At 38.9% G+C, this 25,075-nt stretch overlaps 2 protein-coding genes across 5 annotated transcripts; both read right to left on the reverse strand.

The window, feature by feature from the left end:
- Positions 1–362: 362 nt before the first annotated feature.
- On the reverse strand, positions 363–19,139 carry HDAC10 (histone deacetylase 10). 4 transcript variants are annotated; one of them, XM_075492866.1, is made up of 21 exons: positions 18,999–19,139; positions 18,262–18,328; positions 17,292–17,426; positions 14,946–15,042; positions 14,172–14,269; positions 13,987–14,091; positions 13,708–13,776; positions 12,907–13,033; positions 12,374–12,439; positions 11,922–11,981; positions 11,463–11,552; positions 10,040–10,146; positions 8,326–8,393; positions 7,565–7,835; positions 6,813–6,903; positions 5,151–5,236; positions 4,608–4,661; positions 3,878–3,962; positions 3,253–3,438; positions 1,234–1,393; positions 363–523 (listed from the first exon to the last, which is right to left on the reverse strand). In XM_075492866.1, exons 2-21 carry the CDS (start codon positions 18,324–18,326, stop codon positions 498–500), a joined length of 2,046 nt encoding a protein of 681 aa, XP_075348981.1. In that variant the 5' UTR covers positions 18,327–18,328; positions 18,999–19,139; the 3' UTR covers positions 363–497. The 4 variants fall into 4 exon arrangements, with proteins under 4 accessions (XP_075348981.1, XP_075348997.1, XP_075349005.1 ...); XM_075492882.1 differs by having other exon boundaries at positions 18,266–18,328; positions 18,999–19,133; XM_075492890.1 differs by having other exon boundaries at positions 14,942–15,042; positions 18,266–18,328; positions 18,999–19,133.
- Positions 19,140–21,137: 1,998 nt separating this feature from the next.
- LOC142404571 (secreted frizzled-related protein 2-like) lies at positions 21,138–24,412 on the reverse strand. Its single transcript, XM_075491533.1, has 4 exons — positions 24,126–24,412; positions 23,409–23,578; positions 22,569–22,661; positions 21,138–21,468 (listed from the first exon to the last, which is right to left on the reverse strand). Exons 1-4 carry the CDS (start codon positions 24,410–24,412, stop codon positions 21,158–21,160), a joined length of 861 nt encoding a protein of 286 aa, XP_075347648.1. The 3' UTR covers positions 21,138–21,157.
- Positions 24,413–25,075: the final 663 nt, after the last annotated feature.

The following is a 25,075-nucleotide window of genomic DNA, read 5'->3' on the forward strand; positions in this document are numbered from 1 at the left end:
AATCAGATAATGAAATGAAATTTCATTAATCTGAAGGGCCTGTTATTAAGTTTAAACTCCCAATGAAATGGTGGTGATGGCAGCAGTGCAAGCACTCTGGTCTTATGTTGAATAATATTAAAATGTTTTGGCTATTACGATTGCTCATTTCAGATTCCTGTTTTCTGGACTTCTTTAACATTCATGCAGTCAAGCTACTGCATATGCAAGCCTGACGTTACAGTGTCAGAAAACACATAGGCCCCACTTTGCAGTAATGAAGTACAGGAGTTGTTTTCAAGTGACAGTCTTGAATAATAAGTGCCAATATAGAATTTGCAAGCACAATACTCTAGCTGAAAATAGGATTTTAAGTATTTTAAAAACAAGAGACAATTGTGAATGGCTCTTATTCTGTTTAGAGATCGACCATCTCTTTTCCTGATGATTTAAAAAGCAACATGAACAGCAACACATTTTCTTTTTCTTCTGCTGCGTAAAATGATTCTGAAGTGAAGTCAATTTCTTGAAATCCCATCCTTCACTGAAAAGAACAGCAACAAGAAAAACAGTTATTAATCAAGGTCATACCACAATTCCCAACCCCATAAGAACATTTTTATTGGAACCAGACCACTGCTCTTGGCCATTTCTTCTGAAAGAGAGCAGGGCATTTTCTTTCAGAGAGAGAGACCCACCTTTACCATTGCTTTTTTCTGTTGAAAAACAAAAAAGTTATTCAACAGAGAAATGTTTCTAGACAAGTATGCTAGAAAACATACATACCTGCCTAATCTGATTCCTATGCAAATGCCGTACCCGATCCTCAGCTATTTGTGAATGTACTGTAAGTATGACTAATCACTATTGAGTTAAGTGAAGTTATTTGTGGACAGGTTAAATATAAATAAAAATGTAACCTGATTCTGCACTATATTCAAAAAACACATTAGCAATCAGAGCCAGTGCACATCTTATTAACCATGCTTTAAGCACATAATATTTCCATAGTTTCATTTCAAAATTTTGGAATAACAGTATTCAGAGTTCTCAAGGGTACAGTTACTATGCTATGAAATTCAGTGCTTTTTGGCTCAAATGGCAGAATTAAAAGCATTTGGTTTCATCCTTTTCACATTAGATCAATGTGCTCCCACTGACTTTAACAGCCTTACAGGATGCAGCTGTATTTTATCATCTTTTCAGAAACTTGCATATATTCATAAGAACTAAAGATAAAAATAGACAACTTACCTGAACACTGAAGCATTTTCCATTCCTGCTGAAACTGGTCTCTTAATATTTTTATTCTATTTACTTTTTCTTGGGTAGGAGGTACATAAACTCCAAAGTGAGGTGTAGAAGCACCCACTAATGCTTTCACTACACTTTGCATTAAATTTATCTCTGTGTCCTATTTAAGAAGAAAAAAAAAATACTACTGGGAACCAAACTTCCTTCCTTTCAGTAATACATGAAATATTTTAAAACAAGCTTTTGTAATTAAGTTGCTAATATTAGTAGCAAGAATGAGCAACTTTCCATTTTCAAATAAAAATGTGTCAAAATGGAGAAGTTTTTTTCTGAAAAAGGTAAATTAATTTTTATCTCCTGTAGAACTTGTTTTGTTCAAATAGAGAAAGAATCTCAGTTTTCCTTTTGTGATTGAAAAGAAACAGTGCTGGCTTAAAGGTAGAAAATGTTAGGAGGGAAGGGCAGCAATAGAGCTTGTTTACTTCATGCATCATTTATTTTCTATCTGTAGAAAATAGTGATATATTTGGCTTCATCAAAAGTGACAATTTTTGGACTCCTGACAGTCTAAATCAATGTCATTTGCTCACAGAAATTATATTCTGAGGTATATGAGGATCCTCATATCCATAGTATATGAGGATTATTAACATTTATTTGAAGACTGTAACTCTATTTTTAAAAGATAGAAGTATTTTTTAAATTATTCTAAAAAACCAAACCCATGCATTAGAAAATCCCCACACATTAGATAATCCTGTTACGGAGCTACCTGCAGAGTACCAATATAAAAGTATCAGTCATTTCTTAAAGATGTATGCCTAACTTCCTTTTTATCTCTGAGTTTACCCTTCAGAATATCAATAATTCTTTCCATTTCATACTCCTACTTAGTAATGTGCAAATACACTATTTCTGTATACTGTATATCAATGTACAAATTATATTAGCTTAGACAATTTACGTATCAGCACTGTAAATTAAAACAAATAACATTTGAGAAGACTACAGAGTAAAGGATGTCAAAATCCACTTAAGTGGCAGCTTAATGAATAGTATGTCTTTAATTGGATACTTGCTCGGAAACAGAATAAAATTGCATACATGAACAATTATTCATTGTTTCTCATTAAAGAAGAACTAGAAGGCACAAAAGCAATCAAAAGTTACTGTTTCACAGACCACACAGAGAAATTGTGTTACTCACAGCCACAAGATGCTGCAGAGGCCAAGAGTGTAAGTTGAGTTCTTTAGAGATTAGACAAATTCATGGAAGATACGCTCACTGGCACTTATCACACACTGGTCTGGATACAGCCTCTGACTTCCTAAATTTAGAAATCCTTAATGTGGTAGCGTATGGAAAAACTAGACTAGGGAAAGATCCATATATTCTTTATTTCCTTTCGCATGCTCTCTATCAGAAACACAAAGCTGGGGTAGATCGGTCCTCAGTTATGTATTATGGCAATTAAGTTCACTTAAAGGATATGTGCCATTTTGATTTCTTTTCTGCATGATGGAAGTTGTGTGTGATGAAGTACAGGACAGGGGAGAGGAGGAGAGGAAATTTAGTGTTTTATGATAAACAGGACAATGGGCTGCTTTCAATCACTTGTGATGGAAAGAGGCCATATAATTAACAGACAAGTGTCTCTTTTCAGGAGACAGCGCTGAGCTGTGAATCCCAGATGGAAAGGGAAATTAATCCCCAAACTGTGCCAAATTGTCCGAACACATACTGTCTATAGACATAACCATGGGCTTGCATGCATGCCTCAGCTTCTCAATCATGCAGGCTGCCTACAGCTCGGTATGCATCTGTGTCTGGTCTTGTTCTCAGGCCGGAGAGAAACTTGGGCTATTTGCGTCGTGAACTCAGCAGTACCAAAGACAGCACAGATACAGCCAATATTTTCTACTGGGCAGCTTGAAGCAGTTCATACCAAGCATGCTGCTGCTTGATTTGAGTTCTGTCCTAGGCACTTTGAAGTACCATGGCTTAGCACCACTTCTTACCTCGATCACTGCAAAAATTCGAGACTCGGCTAATCCTTGTAGTAAAGCAAAAAGCAGAGAAATTTCACTTATTCCAAGGCTCCTGTTTGGTCCAACAGCTATTACTGTCAAGTTAGGTTGATAACTATATGCTACAGGAAGAATGAATCCAAGTACAGCAGAAAAGAAGTCATTTCCTTCAGCATCCTTTAACAACAACAAGAAACTGCTTAGCACAAATGTCAAGCCCCAAATTCCCAGATATAAAACAAAACAGTAAGGTGAATCTCAAAAGCTTTTGATTGACCTAGGAAACAGGATACTGATCTATTTTCACAGCAATTTTTATATTAAAGATGCAGATTATTCATTTCTTCCTTAATGTCTTCACACTGCAACTCTGCCTTCTTGCAGATGAACTACAGTAGCTACTGAAGGTTTCCTCAAACCTCTGCATTCTAATACACACTAAAGATCTGTGAAGGAGTAGTACCCTGGCAAGGGCAAGCAAAGGAATTATTTTCAGAGGTCCAAATTGCAGTGAGGGGTGTAATTCTCTGTGTCATTTTATGAATTTGTAAATGTATTCTATTATTTCTGTTAAAAAAGATTTTCTCTTACGTTGTTTCCAGAAAGTGAATCTTACCTCTTTCCAGTTTAGAGAAATATAGTGTTTGGAGCTGGTCTTTCCAGACTGTTCTTTCTCACAAATATGTATCATGAGTATTTTTCTGTAAATAAAAAACACATCTGAGTATTTTACCAACAACTTCTAATGAGATAAAAATATATTTTCTTTCATCATTCTTTAAATACTAATTCATAACACAGGAGCAAATAACTATTTGCATTACTACATGCCATAATGTAAACACCAATTGAAACTGAAATCCTTTTTGAGGTATTTTTAAAAAGAGTATTAAAGGCTATGGGAAAATTACTTTTAAGAAAAAGGGGAAGTGGCAAAAAAAGTTATAGATAAGTAAAGATGACTTTCAATAAGGAACTCAGCATCAGCAGTATGTGGCCCCTGCAGTTATATGGGGGTACACCCTATATAATTAATAATTGCCTTCTTTATTATTATTTTCAATATTCTATTTTCAATATTCTATTTTCAACAACAATCTAAATTTCAATTAATATAGAAGGATTATACTATAAACCTACCACTAAACTCATACAGTGGCATTTAGAGATAGCAATTTGTCGTTAGAGATATACTTGGGGACATTTTGTGTTTTGTCTCAAGCGAAACTTAATGAACATCAGCTCATGACTGATTCCTTAGTGCAGATTTCATCATACATATGGACACTTATGAACATTTATAAAGCCTTTGGGATTTGACTCCCTGAAGTAAAGAGAAACCTCACCCATCTTCAGTGTTCGGTATGATTTGCATGTCTCCAACAAATATACAAAGCACTCTACAGAAAACAGAGAAAAATATACATATGTTTACATCTACAACTAAATTTTTTCAATTAGTGCAATTTGTTTAAATTAGTGCAATTTGTAAAATTAGATGCATAAAAAAAGAATGTATGTTGTTTCTGAATTTGGTCCATTAAAAGTGTAAAGAAAATATATTTACGACAGCTCAAGGGAACTCCTTTTCTCCCACCAAATACTGGGGAGAAAAAACAAAACCAAGAAAATGTCCTCAGGCCAAAGACAATCAAGATCTGACGAAGAAAATGTAGGCTAGTACAGCAGTCATCCCTACAAATGTTTTGTCTTTGTAACGGCAAAAGGTTTTTGCTGGCATATACAATATTGTCTGTACTACATATTGAAAATGCTATGCTATTTGTTTTAAAATTAAGGTATCAAAGACAATTTGCCATATTTCACACACTTTTATCTTATTTTTACATTTTGTCAAAGGGCCCCAAATGCAAAAGATACAAATTCACCTTTGAAATCCAAAACGAACAGAATGTCTTAGTGCAACAGCAACAGAAACAGCAGCTGTGGGCGATTCTGCAATTCCATTGCATACCTACAAAATGTATTTTTCACTCAGAAGTAATTAATGCTGCACAAGATCATGTCAATTTTTATTTGTAACAATTGTATTTTTACTTGTTTATATGTATCATTCAAACAAAGCTACAGCAGTGTGAAAGAGATCTTAATGATCTATCATAGCAGGGTTAAGAAAATGTTATTAATTCATTTGCTACAGAAAGGCCATATTGATCATTATGCCAAGAGCTGTTCTATTACTTCAAAAGTATGGTGCTATGCTGAAAGGCAACTGTAAAAATAGCTTTTGCAGGGGAAGGTCACCTTTACTGGTTCTCTCGATAGTCTGCAGATTAGATAGATTCAGTGTGCCAGTAGGCAAACTGCACCAGAAAAATACACCCTATGAAAAGGAGGTTGTCCCTGAATTCTAGTTCTGACTCTTCCTTTAACCTAGGCAAGCTATTCCTTTCTGGAAAATACTATGACAGTATTGCTCAGTCAACCTTTCAGCGTTCATTTGTGTTGTGTAGTGCTTTGAACGCTACATGAAAGCTAAGCAAAAAGATAATGCATGCTCCCCCTCCTCACTCCCCCTCTTTGTATTTGTCAACACAAAAAGCTCAGCTTAGCATCCGCAACTCATGAAAAGTTCTATTTCTTTTTGCCAGCTACCATTTTTTAAAAATCTATTTATAGGCTCTCTTAGAGGTATGTGCAGTCTATAATGTTAGAAATTTGTCCCCAAGATCTACATACATGACATCCAACAGCAAGAAGATGGCTTACAAGAAAGAGGCCATTCTGGCAGCTACTCTTCCTCGCAGGCCTGGTACTTTAAAGAGAGCTTTTCTTTCAAAGGGAGAGACTGATTTATTATGTTTTTCACTTTGCTTCTCCAAGTTTTTATACATAAATACAAACGTGCACCCTCTAAGCCTGCCTTCTCTTCATTCCTGACCCTGCAAGAATCAAAATGCTGAACTGGCATTACTCTGTTCAGAATCACAGCATACAGTGGTGTTTTCAACAGCTCCACTAAAGCAGTATGTGCGTGTGTGCTTGTGTGTTTAAATTAAAATTTACACTGAGTAAATTGTTGTACAAATAATGGTAAGTGGGTGCAGCTGCACATAGCATGCCATCTTGTAATGAAGGGTAATGCAGAAGTGAACTCTGTCTTAAAGACAGAAGGCAAAAGTCTGTGCACCGAGACAGGAAAATTTTTGACATTCCTTGCTCAGATTTCTTGCTGCTGCTCACTGGTTCTTGATACACCACCTTCTGCTCTCCTAAACTGGAAGACTGAATGCCTGGCTCACCTGTATGTCTGAGAGTGATGAGAAGGTTGTTACTGACTCATATGCTGTGACTGCAGAAAAGCAGGACAATGTCTTGTCCAAAGATCATTAGAAAAATGTCTTGGGGTTAACAACTATCCCTAAATAGTTGTTTTCTCATCTTGCATACTCACTCAGCACGCTCTAGCTGAGATTAGTGGGGTCGTGAGCTACACAGTAACTAATACCTAGATGACAATATGTCGAAGCAGAAATCAGAGGAATCCAACTCTCCCCCCACCCCCCAAGATCAGAGCAGTTTATTATTACCTCCTTCTTAAGTATTTTATCTAGGATGGCAAACATACTGCCAAGGGAGAGTGAAGTTTTGTCCTCTTTCACAAGGTCTGCATAAAAGCCACTGTAAAATAAATTACATGAAGAAAAACTAGGTTAAAGGCAATAACGCTTTCAAAGAGGACACTGATACAGTACTCCGCAGTTAGTATTGATGGGGTACATTTTGTACAGGTGCTACACATTCATTCTCAAAAATCTAGCTCTAGCAGGAAGACGACAACACTGTTGCCCAACAGTCTTGAGCTCTATAAACCTGTCTCCATTCTCCTCTGGAAAGAAAATGTTTGACGATATTCAGGAAACAGAGTTCTGTCAAAACTAGATTTTCTAAGACAAAAAGTTGAGCTTCTCAAACCAGACCAGTTTGGTTTTTTTTTTCAGCTAAAGTGAACGCAGAGCTTTAAGGCACCTTCCTAGCAAAATCTCTTTCTAAATGAATACATTTACACTAACTGTTCTATCTCCATTGAAATAGTTTTCTCGAAAAGTATTCTGATTAGTTCTTCAAAGGACTTCAAGGCTACGAGTGATAACCAACAGCAATGTCTTCATTTTTCAAAGAAAGAAACTCTGGCTATAATTGGGTAGACTAAGGCCAAAAAGATGACCACGGCAGAGACAGAGCTAGATGACAGTCTCGGCAGAGACAGAGCAAGATGACAGTCTCGGCAGAGACCTCTCATCCTTATAATTACGTTGAAACTAAAATAGATAGGACCAACCTGACAAGAGCTGTTATTTCAGTTTTGTCCATTTCCTTCACCAAATGAACAGGTACAGGGAGCAAATGTGCTGAACCTTTAGAGTCAGTTGTTGCTGTTTTGATGGGAGGCACTGGAAGTAGAATATTTTTCATGTGCAGTTCCAAAAACCTTTCTACTTTGACAGTTTCATCGTTGTTAGTCATCTTAGATTCCTGTTCTGTGGAGGGATTTGTATTAGTCTTCTTTAGCAGGTGCGATTTGGTGCTCAAATTTTGTAAAAATGATGTGTCTAGAGAAAAAAAAAAAAAGAGGGGGTTCATATGTATTAATTCCTGAGCAGTGTGTCAATATTTGCTTACATTTATTTACAAAACAGGGTACATCTGTATTCATAGTATGCATATTTATTTCCATGCACTAGTTACAGTGTTTCCTGGCACAGAAGTTATTTTTCAGTGCTGCTACATTTGTTTTAATCTAGAGCAAGGTCATAAATGATAATAAATCTTATGCCCATATTTTTGACACAGAAAACAGCATCCTCAAACAAAGATATCAAAGCACTACTTTTTGGCATGACGTTTGCCAGCTTCAGAAGTTCTTTTAGACCAGCTGAAGACATGGCCTTGAATGAAGCCTCACAGTGCTTCACCAGTCACTTCATGAATAACTGGTAGTTCAATTATTTTAATCCACTGGTATTAATCTTAATGATTTTGAATTTCTGTATGAATCCATTTACCAATCCTATTTGCTTGAAGAAAGAGAAGAGTAATTACCTTCATACATCAACCATTTCCAGTAGGGTTTATGTGCTGCTCTCACATTTTGAATAGATTCAACAGCACTACAAAAGAAACAGGATTAACAGTATCAGCACTAACAAAAATACAGCAAACATAAAGCTTACCTCAATGAAAAAGCAAAAACAACAAATCCAACTGAAAACGAACAAGCTCTAGTCTATTCCAAGAATGCAGAACAGAAAGATAATGAGAATGAGAGTCAATGGGCAGATTGCTTGGAAAGATTAGATTCAAGAGTCAAAAAAGAAAAGTGAAGAACACATGCAGTATGTACACACATTTACACACATTGAGTGAAATCCCGACCCTGCTGTTGGAGGAAGCACACCTCTCCCTGACTTCAGGAAAGGCAAGGTTTCACCTGTCTGTCTTTGCTCTGTCAGAGATTTTATCTACACGATGGAAAGATGTAATCAGATTCACTCAAAAGCAAGACTATCTGTTCATGAACCAAGTAAATCACATTCCCTGCTATTCTTTATGTTGAAATCTCTTTTTTATTATCACTGGTATTTGCAGCACTATAGGCAAATGGTCCTATTATGTTAGCTGTCATACAAACATAGTTCAGGTCATGTTAAATCCAGGACAAATTCTGTGTACTTGGAGATTATTTGTAAAGTGTTCAGGAGCTGAACTGATATAATGGATAAATATGTAATCAACTCTCTATTACTTAGGATGATAGCAACCTAAGATACTACAGTTGATAGAGAAGAAAAAGAGGTGATACAGGGGCTATGGGATGTACTGGGAGCAAAATAGCCAGCTTTGCTGCATCACAGTTTACCAAACCCAACTCTGCCCACAGCCTGTTTATATCTACACTGCTTCCCTGACTGATCTGACCTCAGAGTTTTAATTAACACAGCCAGCTGGTAGGTGCTGCCTTCTACCCACCAAAATACATGAGGAGCATTACTGCTGAAAAAAGCAAAGGACAGCTACTGAGGTGGGAGAGAGACTGAGGACGGAACATGGAGATGTGGAGGAGATGGTACAGACATGTAGAGAAAAAGACGCTGTTTAGATGTGGGACTGATTCAAGCCCAAGGTTCAGAATGCTTTACTAGATCAGATTCACCACTGTGCAAACACAATCTTACTGTCTCCAAAAAGAAATCAGACCCAAAGTTTAATTATCTTGGTACAGCTTGACACAATTGAGTGTTTTTGCACCCCAGGCCTCAATGCTCCAAATTCCAGAAACACAAGGAATCATCAAGACTGGCTCTGCACAGCATCAGCTCTCTGATGAGAGAAAGGTTAGCTCCAGCTATTGCTGTACTACAGCAACTGAAGTGGCTCTTGGGTCTGAAGAACTAATACTTGCAATTATATACTTTCCCAAATACTGGCTGTTATTAACTGGCATTGCCTTGATTATAGAAGGATTGTCTCAGCCTTGAGTGAGATGGGTCTCTACAGCACAACAAGGCCCAAGGATAAATAGCATCAAATTATAAGCCATTAAGAAGTTCTCGCAACTTGAAATCATTTCAGAAACAAAAGTATACAAAACTGTACCGTGGATGACATTTTTGGAAAGCAACTTATCCAAAGTAGAAAATAATATATTATAAAGCATCATATTAAAACCTTGCTTCAGCAAAATGCTCAAAGCATGCATGTCTTTTAGTCTCTTTGATAAATACATGGGTTGTTCTAAAATTCTTTATATGCTTACCTTAGGCAAGGTGCCATTTCTCCAGTTATTTGAGGTACAGGATCTCCAAGCAAAGTTTTTACAGTCATGCAGACTGATTCAGACAATGACTTTAAGTGGTATCCACCCTAGAAAAAAGTATTTTGTGTCACGTAAGGAACAAGCACTTGAAACATCTATCTCAAGATCATAATGGAAAATAAATGAAACTTTTGAAATATATGTGAATTTACAGAAATGGGAGATGACATGCGAGTACATCTAAGTCAATGATTTACAGTATGAAAACAGTAAGTTAGAGGCTACTTGCTGAACTTCACTGGCATCCCATGATTCAACTCACTTTATCATCGTTCGATTCATTTCGGAAATTAGTCATGACTTTGCCATGAAAACCCTGGAAACATACGCCTTCTCCACTCCTATCCATGATATGCCATCTTCAACAATTCTTGTGGAAGATTCATTAGAAGGCAAATACTATCACTGTCCTCTAAAATGTCTGTACAAGGGAAATCTCCCACAGCCTGACATTTGTCAGGCATGGCTGTCCTAATGGTTTGGCAGAATTTGGAGAACAACTGAAGATAGATTTAAGACTGCTAGATTGCAGATGATAGACTGCTTCCTGCATACCACCTGTGGAGCAGTCACATCATCTGTTTTAGGAGGGGATGCTTATTTGCACTTCAGCTAGTAAACAGAAATATCTATAATAACCTGCTGGAGATAAGGATGATGGAAGCAAGGTCATGCAAAACAGACATCAAGTGAATCAATTCATAAACAGTTCACTCTTGGAGACCTTGTTGGCAGTAGTATTTCCACACACTTATTTACCTGAAAAGCCACCATTTTTCTAACATGCAGCAGAAATAGGGAGTTGAAATCTAGATTTCAAAAGGAGGAAACATTTTTAATTGTTGTTTTTTTTTTTTTTATAAAAGCTCTTAAAAAAAGGGCTTGCATAGACGCTTTTCATCAAAAAAGATGGAATTTAGTAAGGGCTCCATTACTAAGTAAGAGTATATTTAGGTTAAAGGTTTTTTTAAACTCTCCTGGAGTAAGACATACTTGCAAAAACATTGGTAATGCAGCTTATTCACTAAATACATTTTAATGAGTTGGGGACTGTCCAGAGCAGCAATCTAGTCACTGTTCACAAGAACTGAACATATCTGTGGAGGATGTGTTTTTTGAACAATGAGCATATGCTCCTCTGTTTCAAAATTTTAAGTTAAAAAATCAGTTTTTAAGACATGCATTTCTTTTAATGTATAAGAGCATTGTCAAATCTTAGCCATTTTTGCATTCCTGATTCTCAAAAGAAAGATAAAAGAATAAATTATTTTGTTAAGAAGTTTCGCTTCATCGCTTCTAGCTTGCCCTATATGGCTCTAATACAAAAACCCTTCCCCTGGGAGTACATTTCCAAAGTCTTTACCTCTAGGATGACACACAGCTTTCCATTAGCTAACTGCATCAGGAAATGGGTAAGGTGGGCAAAAACCTCAGGAGTGGCATTCATCTGACCCTAAATCAAAGAAAAATTTTAAAGAGATAAAACTCTGAATCAAAAACGTTGGTAAAAAAACCCCCATACTGAAATACACGAGTCTGAGTTGGAATACTGGAACACTTGCCTCTCGTTGCATCTAACAAAATGCTGAACCAACTGCTTTAAAGGAAGGTGCAAAAAACAACACAGTAATTACACCTATGGAATAATTTGTCTTTACATGTCTTGTAGTATTTAATGAGCTGGGATCAGCTTAAAGACTCAAACATGTATTTTTAGCTTGGTCAAAGTGCATTTCACCTAGCAATCACAGGACATTTAAGAGGTAGGAAAATTTTGCAAACAGATTCATGACTGACAACACAAAGGCCACAAGTTACTTACTTCAGGGTCTCCAATTCCAGAATCATATCCAGCGGAGACAAGAACCAGTTCAGGATCAAACTGTTATAAAACAGAGAGAGTTGTAGCACATTCTTATGTCCTATTTTCAATTTTGTACTGGATTTCAACTGTACCATGTTCAGCTGTTTTTTCAGCTAGAATATGAACACAAATAAAGACTCTCCTTGAATAAAAACTAAGATTACTCTTTTATACTATTTTCATTCCTGCTAGAGAAGCTGCAAATCATTATATTGAATATTTAAATGCTAACATTCCATAAATATTATTCAGTTGATCAGGACATTATTCATACCAGCAGAAATAATGTGTTAACTGTGCTACTGGCAACTACTGCATTTCTACAAAATATTCAATGGTACCTGCTTAAGAAGTACTTAGGAAGTAGTCTTTGGTTTTGCTATTCAAATAGCAGCGCAGTAAAAATTTACCTCAAAAGCCATTGGAAGCAGCACATGGAAAAATGCAGCAAGAAAATCTGAATTTCCCATCCCAACCTGCAAAATGTGAGAAATACAGGTCATATCTTCCTGTTGGAATAACAAATTTTCTAAGGTTCTTCAAGACTTTAGGGAAAGATAGTATCAAAAGTTAAAGATAAGGGAACCTTATGAGGTCAAGTAAAACAAACTCCATTTAAGTAAAGTACATAAACATCCACCATTTTTCTCCACTGAACGGGGATGGATGTAATCATCTCCTGAAACACTTTGTTTTGATGCCTAGGCAAGGTATTAAAGAAAAAAAGAATATGTGCATGTTTCTCTCTCTCTCTCTCTTTTTTTTTAAACTTTATCTTATCCTGAGCCATATTTCTCAGCAGAGATTCCACTGACAGGAAGGAGGTACACTCTGCTAAGACATCTGCCAAGCAAGTGAAGCAGTGCACTTCTCAGAAAGTGTTACATAAAGCATGAGACAGAAAGCTATTGCATTTGCTTTGTTGTGCTGTAACAACATTTACCTTATTCCAAGGCAAATTTATGTTAAAACCTTTTCCTCTTCCCAGACCTACAGCATCATAATCAGATTCTCTGAGCGATGGCCAGAATTCCTGATGTTCATAGCGATGCCAGGAAAAATACAAAACACTGAAAGATACAAGAAACAAATCTAACTTGACAAAAAGATTCTGAAACTGACTTTACATCCTGAACCTGGTGGCTGTATTGACTAAAAGCATGAAAATAGAATCATCCTTTCCCCTTAATTCCCTTAATGGACTTGGACTGTGAAACTTGGTACAGTAGGTCCTATGCCAAAATTAACCTAGGACGACTGCTGAAAATTTACTGTATACACACAATCCCTTCACATCAAAACCAAGACATTTTCAGAAGAGCAGACTTGTTTCTAGAATCTAGTTCTGTGGCTTTTCAGAAAACAAAATGTGTTTTATCCAACTACTAGTTGAAGACTTGAACTGAGAGAATAGAGTAATATCTCTATTCTCTCCCAAGTAGAGAGAATAGAGATATTACCTGAATACTGTCACAGAGCGATCTTACTACTGGCAAACCAAGGTAGTCACATTGCTCACTTTGTTTGTTATTCTTCACAGTAGAATAGATTTACATATTTCTTTTTGTTACAATTTTCCCTCTATTTGATAACAAGTAAAAACAACAGAGTGACTAAAAAAGCAAGGAGAATGTTTTGTGTTTTGTAAGATTCTAGTTTTAGAAAGTTAAGAAATCTTATTAATTACAAAGGAAAGCAATATTTAACCAGCTAACCTAAAAAATAAATAAAATATCCATCAAACCTTGGATCCTCTTCAAATATATATTGAATTCCTTGCCCATGGTGCACATCCCAGTCAACAATTAGGATTCTGCATAAATCAGTAAAAGAAAACATTCAGCAGAAGAACCACACCATCTTGATCTAAATGAGGTACAGATGAATAATGTTTTTCTGTCCCAAGAGTTACATGACACCCAGAAAGCTCTAGACATTAATCTAAAACAGTACAACCTCAAACAGTTATCTAAATGCCATACTTGCATATGGTAAGCTTCTCTAGGGTCAACCATGCACGTACCTCTGTAGACCATATTTCAGTTTTGCATATTCTGCTGCAATAGCAACATTGTTGAACAAACAGAACCCATTAGGTGCATTTCTCTGGCTGTGGTGACCTGGAGGTCTAAAACAAAGTTTTATATGGTTACTCACAACAAAGTAAATTTTGGGGAGAAGTGAAGACTTTCTCACATATTTTCTTACCTTACTAATGCCATTCCATTGAACACTTTTCCTGACATCACAGCATCCACCAGCTGCAAAGTTGATCCTACTGCTAGTCTGGCACAGCGATACGTGTTCTGAAAAAGAGACTCCCTTAGTTGTCATCAATCACTCATCAGCTTGTTTTAAACAAATCACACGTGACGTACTTTTGCACCCCAACAGCAAATTGTCTTGACATCAGTCTACCCTACTGAGGTTGTATGCAGATAGCTGAAAGCAGAATTTTACAACACAAATTCCAATGTGCTTTCTACTAGGTTTACCTGTGATCACCATATCCTTCATAAGGATGTTCTCTCTGGAGCAGTTAAGAAACATGAGATGGACATACTGAACTGACTAGTGGAATAAAATGGCATCTTTGAAATGAAACCTTACAGAAACAAACCACAAAAGACTTCACCTCCATTACCTGGTACAGCATTTAAGAGTGACTGTTACCAAAATGTGATTTGCAGGTCACTAATGGTCTACAGTGACATCAAGTGACAAACATAGAGCTAAAATTTGAGTAGTGCGCTATATTGGCATGATGCAATTACAGAATAGATGACAGGACACTTAACCAATTTAAATTACAGCATTATACTAAACTTGAAACAGATAACAATAATGTGATAAATATCTGTAAGTCTACTTAAATAGCAAAAAATGTATTGCTAATTTTCCCCTACTTAGAAACGTGCCATTCAGATGCAAAACCACAAATACTTGTAACTCCCAATAAAAAAAGCAGTTTAACTTACACACCGGATGAAAGAAAAAAGCATCATAATTTCCAGAGACTCTTTTCAGTTCCTCTTCATTCATTGTTTGGGTGCTTTTCGCCACTTCCAAGTGTTCTGAACTGCAGAGGAGAGAGAGATTAACACAACACTTAACTAAGCAAATAGACCTATAAAGTTTTTTTTTTTAATGCAAAATGTAATTAAAAGTAACAGAATATATGTTAAAAGGGGCCTTCTGTGAAACTTCACAAGTCCAATATGTACCCTGGAACACTAGTTACAGGATATAGTGAAAAAAATAAGGAGTGCTTTGAAAGCAAGGGTTCTTGGATGTCTTAAGAACATGACATTCTTCTCCCTTTTCCGGTGGCAAAAGCAATTAGTCTTGCTTTCAAAAAAAGGCTCTTTGTTCATCATGCAACAATCTATTTTGCAATCCACACTACATATAGATACCACCTCAAGAAGAACTAAAGTAGGATTCTGACAGTCATCAGTGTGAATTATAACTCTGAGAATGTGTGTCTAGTGCTCCCTTGTTCTATGGAAAACAAGTATTTGAATGAATCCCTTATCAGGTGTGTACTAACTTCCTCTTTTCACTGCTTGAAAAGTGCATAAGTACTAAGGCACTAGAATCAATGTTCCCCCAATTCTCTGTCACTGCTCTCCTGCCCTTGCGTAGTGAGCCAGAAATGGAGGCGGGTGGCATCTACTCTCCCATCTGTGCTCTAATCCAGGACACAGTGACCATATGCGTTCCTCTAGGTGGACAATGCCAAAGCAACCAGAATTTCACATTAAAATGAGACGCACTAGTGCTGCCTAATGGCAATAAAGCTAAACAGTGGCTTCAAAATGAAGATGTTAACAGGAATAAAACCACATGAACCTGAATGACTGTATAATTACTAGTTTAAGTTCATCAGCAGCCTCATAACTAACTGTGAACACATACAAAACATTTTTATAGGAGTCATATATTTGTTTCAATCTAAAAGTGTTTTAGAAAGGAAAGAGCTCTGTTATCTCTAGATTACCTATGGAAACCAACACAAGACTTAGTGAAGTCATTTGTCCCAAAGTCATCTAGCAGGAGCAACTCAACTGGGAACAGTGACCAAGTCTCTTCAGTACCCAATCAGCAATGTATTTACTATGAACATAAATTATATTGGTACACAGCACTAATTGCATTCTAACAAACAAGTATGTTCTGAGGACAAATACTGTTTTGGAATCTGAAAATTTAAGCATGACTTGGGTTCAAGCTATGGTCCTTGTCACAGGTGTCACAGCCCTGAGTGCATCCCTTCCCTCCTGGGGTTTGGCTGCTGGGTTCAGAACCAGCTTAGAGACAGCACAGCTGGTCACTTTGTAAGGAGCTAGAAGGAGCCTCAGCAGAGGTTCCCTGCAATCAGCTCTGCTAAGAAGTCTCAGCAGAGGCTCCCCCTCCTTCCCTTGGCATCTGCTTTTAAGGCAAGGCTCTCACCCTTGGCTACACTGCAGCTGTGTTGTGTAGCCGTGTCTGCGTCTGGCCACAAACCCCACAGATCTGGACCTGGACCCTGACCTGTGGGCTGATTCTCTAGCTTGATCTCAGACCTGCCACGTCACTGTGGCCTCATCGGGCAATCTAATCTCATGGCTGAATCTGGTTACCATCACTGGACCTGTGCTGCTCACCTCGCTTGGGTATTGTGGGATTGTGCCCTTGTCCATGAAGGCACTGGCTCTGGCTCCTCTGGCATCATGCTCTGCCCCTGACTCTCCTTGCCTTTCAGAGCAGGCTGCCCTTGCCACTCTCTGACAATGGCGAGTGAGTGCACAAGCAACATGCAGAGTCATCTGAAATTGGTTGCAGAATCATCACACTGAGGTGACGAATGCCAGAGCAGAGTTCATTGCCATGACTTCAGAACGGGCAGACTGCTGTTCCTCTGAACTCCCCGCCCCGAATGAGCTGCAAAGTTTTTCTGTTTGGTTCACTCTACCTCAAACATGGTTAGGAGAAAGAGGAGGTTATTATCTTTCTAAAGGAATACCCATTTTTCTACAGTTTTTAAAATCTTTTCCAATTTTTATTAGAAGTTTACTTTTAATCCTGTATATAAATCAGCATTCATTGCTTAAGAGCCCAAAGAGTGAGAATGGGGATTTAGTAAAATAGCACATTCATACTTCAGCACCTACACCATACTCAATATTATTTGTCTAACTTTAAGTGTGACACATATTCCATTGAAATTACTGGAAGTCATTGAGTTTTGGAGTAGACCTTTTCAAATGGAGCAAAATGTGACCTGGAGGTATGAGATCTGTTATTTCGTTGAATTAATCTGAATGGTGATAAAAGTAAGTTTCAAACCTGTGAACCAACAGGATCTCCTCCTCGCTTCCTTCTCTGGCAGGCACACGGACACATCTTTCCACAAGATGGTAACATTTAAGCTGCTCATAGGAGGATGACAGTCTTTCTGGCACTTCAATATCACAAACAGGACTAAAAATAAGCAATAATCATATTACCATCATACCACAGCAGCACAGCTAACAAATACACTTCATAATGTCTAGCTTTTAACTTCCCAGTGTAAGAAGATTAATTACCCTCATAGAAGGACAGGTGAGAGTAAAAGAAAAATAAAAAAGAAAAAGAAAATACTTTTTGTTTTGGAATTTAGCCAAAAATTGGTTCTAAAATATGTAAGCAAAAAAATATCTATGGTTCTTAAATAAAAAAGAAATGCAATAACATCATTTTCTGTTTCCCCTCTCACCACTGAAAATAGCAATGCTTAACTACAGACACAGGAACACTGAAATGAAAAGCTGAAGGTGAACAGAGGAGAAGTGGGTTTGGGAGAGAACACAACAGTGGACTGTTACTCCGAGCACTGCAAAGGTACTGGTCTAATTTATATAAATTTAAGCAAGTGGCATATACCAATTTCTAACTGAAATTAATTGGCAGGTTTCAGCTGAGTGAGTATATCTACATTTTTTTTCCAAGTTTAGCTTTATAAACAACTTAATTAGCTTAAAATACTTTATTTAGGGGACTACTCAGATGCTTAAAGCTAACACTTCTTGTTAAGGCCTACCAGACTGGAGGCCTACAGCTTCTCAAATCCAGCTTCAGATTATCCAGCTGGATATAAATTGGGAATAAAATAAAGATTTTTCTCCAAAAGGAAAGGCTTTCTATTTACTAGCAGAATGACAAGGTATCTATCACTAGGCATTTCCCATTACATTTACAAAAACTGCATTTACTTGGTATTTCTCTCAGGAGTCCTAATAAGAATCTATTCATAAAAAGGATGGCAGTGACTTACTCACTCCAAAGTAGTTTATGAGTGGTCATCTCCTCATCGTAAATCAGCGCTGTTCCTGAAGCCATTGCTACAGACAGAACAAAACAAAAATCCCAAGACACGTATTTCAGGCAAGAGGTAAACATGTATTAAAACAAACTTAATATTATATTAGCTAGTGAGAATATAGGTACACAGCGTATCTGCTTGCATGATGATTTTGCACTTAAGGCTTTGTACTTACAGAACGAAATCAAAGAAAATAATTTAGGAGGAGCCCGACAAGACCGAGGAGCGAGGCAGCAGTGCAAAGCTAATGGCACAGAGCTTGGAACTGGATGCACACAGGTAGGATTCATGATTATCTTAATTTTCAAAACCTCAGCACAGGTATTTCTGGTGCAGGTGAAGGGGTTACACCATCTCCCCCAGGCTCTCTAGCCCACACTCAGGGCTTTACAAAGGCTGTCAAGGAACTGAGCACAGGCCTGCACAGGCCTGCTCATCCCGCCATGACACAGATACTTACCCCTCACGGCTGATGTGAAACAAAACAGCTACCTGTGAAAACTTAAGTTATAAAGCCACAAAGTATGAAAAATAGGATAATATACACCACGGAGAGAGCCATTACAAGGATCTGTTGTGTTTAAAACTTTATCGGTCTTTCAGAAACCGAGAGACATTTAAAAGAAACAAAGAAACCGACGCGAAGAAAGAGAGCTTAGGCCGCACAGCTGGCCGCTAGGCCACCTCACCGGAGCCCCGGAGCCGCCGGAGGGCGCGTTAACGTGGGCCGCGGGCCCGCCCCGCTCCTCGCCTCCCGCCCGCCGGGGAAGCCTCGCCGCCGCAGGCGCCTTCACACGGGGTCGCCCGGGCCCCGCCGCGGGCCGACGGCGGCGCCCCAGGCCCCGGAGCGGGCCGCGGGCAGGCCCCGGCTCCCGGAGGCGGCGAGGGCGGGAGGCACGACACGCCCCTCAGCGACACGGCCCCGGCTTCAGCACTTCGACCCCGCCGCCGAGAGCGCCTCAGCTCGGCCGCCCGCTCCTCCCGCCGCGGCGGCCCTCGGAGTGTCGAGCGGAGTCCCCGCCCCGCGGGCGGCCCTGGGCGCGGCGGGCGGCCCGGCGGGAGCGGAATTTGAATTACTAAATTTAATTTTCGCCGGCACTCGTGCCGCTGTACATTTCACTGGTGTACAACGGGAGGCCTTAAAGTACACACAAAGAAAAACTGCTGCTTTGCCAGAGCTCTCTGAAGTAGGCCTGACGGTTTGAATTACATTTTCGTGACAAGGATAGTTCAACCAGAGGTATTGTTAAGCTTTTAGTATATAACAAATCCAAGAGCAAAAAAACCCGCAAACCCTGACTGTATGGTATCCTCTAATGTAAAGAGAAATGAAATTAAAAAAAACCCGGAACTGAAATGGTTACACCTTCATTTTTGCAGAGTAACAAGAATGGCGTTCTGAGCAGGTGACGCCGGACGCCGCAGCCCGTCGCGACAGGCCCAGGCGCTGCTGCCGCTCCTGCACGGCCTAAGCGGGTCAGTCGCTGCCGGGCTGCTCGTCGCCCCGGGGAGCCTCCCTCGGAGCCCTCCTGCAGCACTTGGCATGTGGACGGCAATGACAGGCCTCTTTAAATATTTACCAGTTTTCCTGCAGGGACCAGCACAGGCTCAGCAGGATCAAATGAACTGAGCTTTTAACAACCTACTTTTTTCTAAGCAGTGACTTCATTATACAATATAAACTGAATGTAGGTCGTTCCAACTTTTTTTCCTGAGTTTCTCCTAGTTTTCCAGTTCATGGTAGAAAGTGATGGAGCAGGTGTCATCAGGAGCATGCATACAAACCTGCACTTACTGGGGACTTCTCAGGAGCCCAGATCATTACAGATGGGACTTTTAGAAAGCTACTGACCATAAACTTTTCCCATATTGGTTTCAAAAAATATAACCATAATAGATACTGTATTACTGAAATAGCTTCTAATTTAGGTACTATCAATTACCTGTTCTTGGGTCTATTATACATATTTATAAAACTAAAATTAAGTCAAGTTCTGTCCATCTTCATGTGGTCTTTAACGTAAGTGTATTGCACTGACAATGAGGGTGCTAATCATGTGGCCACTGTAATATTTTGCATTTCTTGAATATTATCACTCCATTAGTTCCCTGCAGTCCACTTAGACAACTGCTAAAAATTCTGCATTGGCTTTTTTAATGTGTCTGAAAATGAAAATGGACCTTTCAGTAGGGGGGGCTGAATTTAGATTCCAGTTGAACTGTGTTACGTTCAAGATGGTCGCACAAGAATAAAAATTTTCAAAAGTTGCCTTTAGCCTATGCTCTCAGGTGTTACCACTGAGACGCTGTCAGCTCTGTCATTGTAAAATGACGCTCAGTAACCAAATCTTGTAGCTGGGGCCAACCATATCGTGCTTACAGTTACTTACGCCTATTTATTGCACTTTGATTCCAGCAAAAGCAACCAGCAGAGGGCTGCCTTCTTTTAAAATACTCTAATGGGAGAAAATGAGGTGGATTAATGAAACATTACACAAGGGAAAGTTTAGGTAACTCGAGGAAATGGCAGAGTGGGCGGTATAGAAAAATACATTAAAGGTAGTCAGCTGGATTAAAACTCTTCTATGCCAGTTTTTGCACATATTACAAAATACTTTTGCAATAACTCAAAGAAACATTTGTACGTGCTTGGCCAAGTTCAAACTTTATGTGAATAGCTGGAACACTACAGAAAGGAGGCCTGATAACACTGGGGTTTAAGTTCAACTCATAATACAATTTAAAAGGAAATCAAGACTTTACATTCCACTTATAGTACATCCCTATTTACAAGATAGGTTTGGCATGAGAAGTATAATCATCTTTTTACAAATAATACGATAACTATTTACAAGCATTTATGGTATCTCCACTTCTGAGTGGCCAAAGTCAGCTGGGAGTCCCTCCTCTGCCAACGATAAACCTGGTTTACTAAAATGATGCCTTCTTCAATATTCCCCACGAGGAGATACACCATGGGACGATGGGTTGGAGTCATCCTCTGTGTACAGTTTTCATTGATAAGCAGCCACTGTTGTATCATATTCTGAGTTTCATAAGGCAAGAGGGAGCCCTGAGTAATGAATTCCACTTGGCATTCAATGTTATACTCTTGGTCACCAAATACTGTTCTCTTTTTGGACAGCTTTACTTTCACTGCTAAGGGAAAAAAAGGAAACATGTAAGTCACTCTGTTTACTCAAATGCAGAAAGAAGCACTACCAATGAAAGCATGACAATTCCTTAAAAATACTGTCATAATTTATGCTGATAGGGTATGGCAAGGCCTTCTCCAGCAGCAGTATACATTTTAAAATATTTTTAAAAAATAAAGGTTATGTAGTAGAGAATTTTTTCATGTAATAGTAGAGAATTTTTTCACAAAGGTGAATAATGTATTTTTACCATCACCATGTATGTTAGGCTTTGTGGATAATTAGCTATTGTAAGCTGTTGGCATTGTTCTTGTATCATGAGGCTGCCCAGCTTGCCCAAGCAATTCTCCTGAAACTCACTATGTCCATGTTATGAACCCCTCAGCAAAAATAGCTAGTAATGCTTGCCGATACCACCTTTTTAGATATTTCCTTTTCATTATAGGCATCTACCTACCCCACTTGACTCCACCAACACTTTTTAGTGTGAAATTTCTCTATACTGCCTAATCTAAAGCCAGCTGAAGTCACTGAGAGTCTTTGTACTGACTTCAAAGGGCTTTGCAGGAAGTTTCCTGGGCAAACTCAAAAGTATTGCCTGTCACTCCAATAAGACAACATGAGGTAAGAACTTCTTTTACTGATAGGATTTTCTGAGTCTCCTTTTCAGTAAGCTATGTATCACGAACAACTCATGCACACAAGTAACAAGGACACGCCGTTCACTGGTGAAACAACCAAAGCTTTACTTTGGGTGTAACCACGATGAAAAGGCAAACCTGCTTATTTGGCTACTTTTGCTAGAAATATTTTCCATAAAGCATATTGTACTACAATGTAGACAACTAGACAAGCACAGAACAGCTATTTGGTTGTAAAATAGATCATTAATAAATCTTTCATGCAAAATAAATCCTCCTTCTATTTTGATTACAAAGAACATATTCTCATAACCAACCCAAAGTTAAGTCAGCAGCCAAACTCTTAGGATTAAGACTTTGAAGTCCCAGCAGAAACTGTCAGTTATTTTAATCCTAATTTTAAAGCATTGTAGAAGGAGAGCTGTTAGTCTCTTTAATAGCAGCCATATTAGCAAGGACTTACCAAAGTTATTGTCACAGAAAGCCTCGAGAACTCTTTTGTGTGTAAAGAATTCCTCCACCGCTGGGCAGGCCTGGCAGGCAGGCTTTGGTAGGACTGGTAAGAAATGACAAAGTTCATTGTTATCTTTTAGAAATTTTTGTACTAATTTTCTGCTTGTCAAAGCTGAGAGCCCACTGTTTAACCACATGGATGACAGAGGAAATACACAATTGGTCAGTGATAACGTAAAAGTCTACACACTTCTCTGAAAACATGGCTAGGGATGAAAAGGAGTTTCATTTTCAATGCCCATTCAGTCCTTGTTCAGACTGACAAGCTCAATTATCAGCATCAAATACAGCATCAAATACAGTATTGTTTTTACTATGGCTAAGGTGGGTGGGGAAGGGGTTAGGTGGATGGTTCTGTCAGTGATCCTGCGCTCAGCTGCACTAGGATTGTGAATATATGAATTCAGGTGTGCCATTTATCCGTGATAAGGGTCATTAATAGGTCTATAAAGAGACCTTGAGATAAATCAAATACAGTGTACTGTCGTGGGTATGATACTGCCCATAGCTGTGTGCAGGGTGATAATTGCCTTCCTCCTCTATCTAAGCATAGACTATCTACACTTTATTCTATTGAAGCGATGCTGATTTACACCATCTGAGGTCTGCTGCAGTTTACACTGCAAGTACTAGCACTTCCCCTGCCCTCTGGACAAACTGAGTGCAGCAGTACAGATAGACACGACTCCATTTACAAAATCAGACTGTCTGGGAACAGTGTCCCTTTTATCTCCTTGATTGCCAGGAACACAGAGTACGGCCACCCTCCCCTCTGCCATCTTCCAGCTACCTTTGTGCAAGTATTTATATTCCTTTGTAAGAGATGCCAGGCACATGTCCTCATCCGCAGGGAATCGATCGCAGTCCAGACTGTCAGGCCAGGGGTGTCCGTGGCAGGCGAGCACCGGGGCACAGCTGTCACGGACGGCAACACACATACTCCTACAAGGATGGATAAACCTGTCGCCAGAGGAAATACCGGGCTGAATCAGTTAAACTCACTCAGTGATAACAGAAACTGTTGCAACAGTGATTTCTGTGCCAAGTACATTGTCTTCGCTGATACTTAACACCCTTTGACAATAATATAGTTTTAGAAGCGGCAGCTGTGCAAACTATGCAAGTGGTCTCTATATGGACTGGACTGTGCTTACAGGATTAAGTCACAGTTTTAAGAATGCTTTTGTTACAACCTGAGAAAAGCTTCAGCAAGAGCCTGATTCTATTTGTAATGGGTGCTTCAACCCTAAATTAGCAAGAATAAAATTTTAACTGTAACAAAATAAAACATCATATTCTTTGACAACAGCATTCATTTCCCCAAAGCAAACTAAAGTGGAAGTGGAACATGTTTTTGGTACTTTTCTTTCCGATGAGTATTAAAAAGTTAACAGAATTATTTCAGATAAAGTGGAGATCACCTTTAGATTATGATAAACATGCATTTCATTTGATCCCCGTTCTGGCAAATAAAGGCTAGAGTTTTGTACTGTGCTGTGGTACTTACGTATCTAAACAGATGGGTGCAAACAGGGAGCACAGAAATGTCCTCACGTGAGGGTGACAGTCCGTGTGCGCAAGGTGCTGCCAGGTGGTGGATTTTAGGATAACCTCTGCCATGCTTGTGTGTCCCATCAGGTTGGGAAGCCTCATTTCGGAGTACCCAATCTTGTGGCACATGTCCATCTCCTTGGGTATGACTACACATTTTGTGGATAATCCAATGTCAAAGCCTGTTGCCACTCTTAGGAAACCACTCAGAGCAAAAACAAGTATTTTTGCAGTCAAGAACATCTTCCAGTGACTCCTGGGCTGCTGAGCAGGGAGCTGTCAAACCCCCCAAGTGCAGGGGCATGCTGAAAACCTTGTGGCTTATATACCCCAAGAGCTTAATAAACCATTGGTTATCAACTGCTTATCAAATCACTCGAGACAAGACCAGGTCTTATTGCCTATTCAAGGGGTTGTTGTGATAACCAGGGAGGTGGAGACAAAGTATAGAAGTATGTTCCCTAAAGACACCGATTTGGTATAGCCTTTCACGTGTCCCACGGTGTCAGTTGCTGCCACATGCTATGTGGCATATTAAATTTTGACACCTAGAAGGTTTGCTATGTGCTTTCTAAAACAAATTAAGATATCCCCCAGAAAAACGGTTGGGCAGACAAGCTGTCTCCTGGGGCTGCTGTGTCTCCTTTGTTTTCAGACACTGCTGACGGGGCAGAAAAAACAGCCCAGATTGACTTATCAAGTGAAAATGTTTTGCTTGCGCTAATTGCTTGTGTCTCTTCCACTGTTTTACAATGTAGAAGAGGTACTTTCTTTATTTGGTCAAGCGCTATAAAAGAGACAGCTTCCCGCTATTAACCAAGTATTTTGTCTGGAAATTTGGATCCCTGTCCTGTGACGTGCTAAAGGTCCCAATTAATTTTATTGGTCCCAAGGTTCCATTAATTT

Source organism: Mycteria americana, chromosome 1, assembly GCF_035582795.1.
Source record: "Mycteria americana isolate JAX WOST 10 ecotype Jacksonville Zoo and Gardens chromosome 1, USCA_MyAme_1.0, whole genome shotgun sequence".
NCBI classification, from domain to species: Eukaryota; Metazoa; Chordata; class Aves; order Ciconiiformes; family Ciconiidae; genus Mycteria; species Mycteria americana.

Bases quoted from the DNA above. Each gene is read 5' to 3' on its own strand.
- HDAC10 (XM_075492866.1), bottom strand. From the start codon at position 18,326: ATGGCTTCAGGAACAGCGCTGATTTACGATGAGGAGATGACCACTCAT. The intron at 10,147-11,462 runs GTAAAGACTTTG...ACTTTTTTCTAG, and splicing joins AGCTGTGTGTCATCCTAGAG to GGTGGATACCACTTAAAGTC. The intron at 6,904-7,564 runs GTTGGTCCTATC...TTTATTTTACAG, and splicing joins GAAATAACAGCTCTTGTCAG to TGGCTTTTATGCAGACCTTG.
- LOC142404571 (XM_075491533.1), bottom strand. From the start codon at position 24,412: ATGTTCTTGACTGCAAAAATACTTGTTTTTGCTCTGAGTGGTTTCCTA. The intron at 23,579-24,125 runs GTAAGTACCACA...CTCTGGCGACAG, and splicing joins GCACCCATCTGTTTAGATAC to GTTTATCCATCCTTGTAGGA. The intron at 22,662-23,408 runs GTAGCTGGAAGA...ATTTCTTACCAG, and splicing joins ATATAAATACTTGCACAAAG to TCCTACCAAAGCCTGCCTGC.